The following is a 4,306-nucleotide window of genomic DNA, read 5'->3' as shown; positions in this document are numbered from 1 at the left end:
ATCCTAACCATTAGACTAACGGCGCAGTCCGTTGTACACCATTAAGTTCACACTTGCTGTTCAAGTCAATTGACTACCCTCCCGCCACCATGCCCACCCCGGTGATCGCGGGTTCCGCTCCAGTTACGGCTGCCACGCACCCTGCTGCACGCCCCCCGTGACGCGCGCTTCATCCACTCGCCTTCTTCTCCGCGGCGACCCTTTGGAACCACAAGACGACCCCCGCAGCTCCACTGGAGGCAATCGCATCTGCGGTAACTCCGGACACGGAGAGCACGGAGCATCCAACTGCTTCGTCTTCTTCGACCATGTCCGCCCCACCTACCTCCAACGTGTGGGACTTCATGCATTCATACAAGTCGGCGGAGTGGACAACGGGAGCGAAGCGGATGTAGCCACGGTGCAAGACGACCGAAGTGGAACGGTTGCCCGAGGACTTGTGTCCTAGGAACTCTGTGAAAGAGGTTCTCTATTTCGTGCACGAGCGTCCTGTGGAACGTTACCTTTGGGAAGTGCTGGCTGCTCTGGGCGCTCCTCCTATCTCGGGCCAGTGCACCCAAGTGTCGGAGACGTTTCGTGCTAGAGGCTCGCGCTACCGACTCTTCTTCAACTCGGACGTAGCTCCTCGAGTTTTCACGAGCGGCGGCCGTCTCATCGATGAGATTATCTTCATGGGGCAGAACTACCGGATGTATGGCAAAGTGTAGTACAGCCACAAGAAGGGCTACCAGCGAATCGACTTGGATATTGCTGCAAAAGAATAGCGCATCTCGAAACCCACCAGCCCGTCGCAGCGTCAAACCGGACGCCCAAGTGGCAACAGCAAACGCAAATGTGTCCAGTCACCCTAACATACCCCATGGGTCAGTGTTCCCCGCCAGCCGTCGTCCCGTCACGCTCCGAATTCCGCTGCTACTGCGCGTCCGTGGACGTCACCCAACATGTTCGATGCTCTGCGTGAACATATCGTGGTCGCACCAGCCCAGGCGACCAATAGGCGACGCACGCGTGTTTTTCCCGTCCATTCTACCCGCTCCCGACGCCCCAGTGGTATTTTCCGCCAACACGTACGTTGGTGGGACAAAGCCTGTGGGGCACTCGGTCACCCGAGTCGAAATATTTCTGGACGCGATTCTCGAAGAGTTTACTCTCCTCGATGCGAAGACAACGTCTACGCGAGCTGCAATCGACTCTTCTGACATCGTGGGCGATGCCAGGATTGCGTTTAATCTCACCGAGCTGATTGAGGACGGCGACGCAGACAAGATCCACCAATACCTGCAACCCACGCAATCCGGTTCGGCCGCAAGCTCATAGACCTCCTGCTTCACTTGGTTCACCTCCAAGGGCTTTGCCGTTGGATGCGAGTCGCCTGGGAGACAGCTCTTCCATTTGGCCAGCTCTACAGCACCGTATTCCACCATGCCTTTTCGCTGCAGTCCCTCCAAGCCGACTTCGCTGCTCTCGCGGGGTCGTCTACTCTTGAGGATTACACGACGGACGACATTGGGGACGAGTGCCGTGTCCAATGCACCGACACCGACAAAATCTTCGCACTCGCCGAAGTAGTGCTGGCTTACATGGCCCCCCTATTCTACACAAGCGATGCGGCCCTCAACGCAGCTCTGGCGGGCCCAGTCATTTCGATTCACGCTAGAGGTAGTTCTCGCAACCTCTCATCCTCAACGCTTCACCAAGCACTGATGTGATCCACCCTTGGGGAACAAATCTGGTCTTCAACCAAGGTGCTGATCCAACGTCTCTATACATCGTGCCTGTCTGGATCGGCAGTGGGCGATCCCGCAGCAGACACCGCCCTGCACGACCTTGCGAGCGTGTATGCGGGAAGGACGCGTGATATGGACAAGATGGTCACGCTCGATCAGTCGTTCTCACTCAAGTTTTAACTTAATTAATGATTTACTTGTTAGCGAAGTTATCTTCTTGGTGCCTTAAGATGAAACCAATATCGCACAGGTGTGATGTTCAAGATATTTCTGGAATAGGTATATTTGGTAATAGTTAAAGTTAAAGAGGGGTCACAGCGAATGACAGCGGTCACCATAATCGCTCAGCCAAAAGGCAATCATACTTTGACATATTAGAGCGATTTTGCAGATGTTGAATTCTACATAGACTTTTCCGGAAAGGTCAATCCGGAAATTTGACATTCAGTTGGTTTTGCAAACGGAAATTTTCATTCACAGACATGGCCGATGGACACGAAGTACTTCCATTAGTCGCAGCGTTTGTGGAACACCTTACATCTACTTCCAGAGCCATTTCCATTCCTTGCGGCCGTTTTGACCTGAACGACCACAGCGACCAGGACTGCGAGTTCAACTTCCGTTTTTCAAAGAGTGAAATACGTACACTCGCGCGACTGCTCTTGTTGCCAAGCCCGATGATAACACAGAGCCGCTACAGAGTGGACCCTGTTGAAGGAATCTGCACCGTGCTCAATCGTCTCGCATGGCCACACCGGCTTGGTTCAATGGTGCTGATTTTCAAAAGAAGCCGAGAAGCCTTGTCCAGCATCGCCATCCATGTGCTTCAGCACATCTACAACACGTTCGGCCACCTGCTTGTGTGGGATGACATAAGACTCAACAGCGATTGGATGCAGCGTTGCGCGAAGGCCATTAATGCAGCTGGAGCCCCCCTCGATACTTGTATCGGGTTCATTGATGGAACCGTTCGTGGAATTTGTCGGCCTGGCAAGCGTGTGCAAAAGACGGCATTCAACGGTCACAAGGTGAGAATTTGAGTCTACATTGGCTCTGACTCATGTCTGGATAGCGAAAGCATGCTGTGAAGTACCAAGCAGTTACATCGCCGGACGGCATCATCGTGCATCTTCACGGTCCCAAGCCAGGATCTCGCCATGATGCATACCTGCTTGCAAGAAGTCAACTTGTTGAAAATTTGACGCCCAAACTATTGGTAGGATGTACTAGATTTGTGATTTACGGAGATCCTGCATACGGGATCAATGATGTCATTGTGTCTGGGTTTAAAGGTGCACATTTACATGAGGACGAAGCCGAATTTAATCGGCGAATGAGTTCCGTTCGTGTGAGTGTTGAGTGGGGTTTCGGTATCGTACGCAACTTGTGGACATTTGTAGATTATAAAGGAGGACAAAAACTCTGGCTTCAAGCTGTTGGTATTCAGTACTCGGTTGCTGTTTTACTAACAAATGTTCACACGTGTATGAGAGGAAACCAAATCTCCAAATATTTCGGAGTTAATCCACCAACAGCAGAAGAATATCTGCATGTGCAACCAAACCATTCTAGTTGAAAGAACCAAATTGAATAAACACTCAACAATTACAATGACTAATTTCTCATTGCTTTCATCATTTCAATTGTGCTACGCAAAAATTCTACCTGAGTTTCACGTTCTGCTTTTTCAATTGCAAATCGAGCTTCGCGCTCTGCTTTATCAAGAGCGTACCTTGCCTGCTCTAGTTCGAGTTTTCGTTGTTCCAGCGCAATTTCTTCTCTTTTCATGGCAATTTCCTCGGCCTTGATCCGGTTCGACTCCTCCATCATCAAAGTAAAACTTGCTACAAACGATGTAGACTCACGGACAGTGGCCTGACGAGAGCTTTTTTGGTTGTCCATCAACTTGGCCGGGGGCGATTCTGCTTGCGTATGGTCGAAATCATTCTGCGCGGCCTTGCGCTTCATACTCATCAACGCTGCCTCTCGAATCAAATGGCCGTCACTTTCTCGCCTCTCTTGGACTTGCTTCGCAGCCTTCTTGCGTAGCAATGCAACATCCATCTAATAGGACAATTCAGTACACATCGTCACAGTAGTCGGCTTATACCATATCCGAGATATCCTGCATGAGCTGGTCACGCTCTACGTACTCTTCTTCTGTTCCAGAGGCGCGGAGCGCTTTAAGGGTCGACTTTTTGAAGGCTGACAGCAGATCGTCAAACCTCTTCCTGCAGCTGGCTGTGGTGAGGGAGTCCCCGTGGAGCTGGCGCATGTGGTCGCAAATCTCCTCCCATCGCGCGGATGTTTGCCCGTAGGGTGCGTCATAGGGGGCTACCATTACAACCTCCTTAAGGAGGTCAATGTCCGCTGACACAGAGTAGCGGAATGCTGTCTTTTTGCGCTTATTTGCGTCGTCTTGCTCGCTCATTCGACTTCCGTTGTCCAGTGGTGAGTGTGAAAAGGTTTTCACAGTGAGAATTTTTCACAGGGAAATTCTAGAAACAAATTTCCGTATTCGCGCGTGTCTTTACACCTCACGGGGAAAATCTCCAAATTTCGATTTTTGCAAAATCACT

The 4,306-nt window shown here is 51.2% G+C and overlaps 1 protein-coding gene across 2 annotated transcripts; it reads right to left on the bottom strand.

The window, feature by feature from the left end:
• Positions 1–3,301: 3,301 nt before the first annotated feature.
• H310_02561 lies at positions 3,302–4,190 on the bottom strand. 2 transcript variants are annotated; one of them, XM_008866121.1, is made up of 3 exons: positions 3,838–4,190; positions 3,460–3,791; positions 3,302–3,375 (listed from the first exon to the last, which is right to left on the bottom strand). In XM_008866121.1, exons 1-3 carry the CDS (start codon positions 4,156–4,158, stop codon positions 3,342–3,344), a joined length of 687 nt encoding a protein of 228 aa, XP_008864343.1. In that variant the 5' UTR covers positions 4,159–4,190; the 3' UTR covers positions 3,302–3,341. The 2 variants fall into 2 exon arrangements, with proteins under 2 accessions (XP_008864343.1, XP_008864342.1); XM_008866120.1 differs by having other exon boundaries at positions 3,302–3,791.
• Between the last annotated feature and the right edge of the window lie 116 nt (positions 4,191–4,306).

This window comes from Aphanomyces invadans (assembly GCF_000520115.1).
Source record: "Aphanomyces invadans strain NJM9701 unplaced genomic scaffold supercont1.4, whole genome shotgun sequence".
Classification (NCBI taxonomy): domain Eukaryota; phylum Oomycota; class Saprolegniomycetes; order Saprolegniales; family Verrucalvaceae; genus Aphanomyces; species Aphanomyces invadans.
Note: the sequence above shows the minus strand (reverse complement) of the source record. Positions and strands in the feature narration are given on the sequence as shown.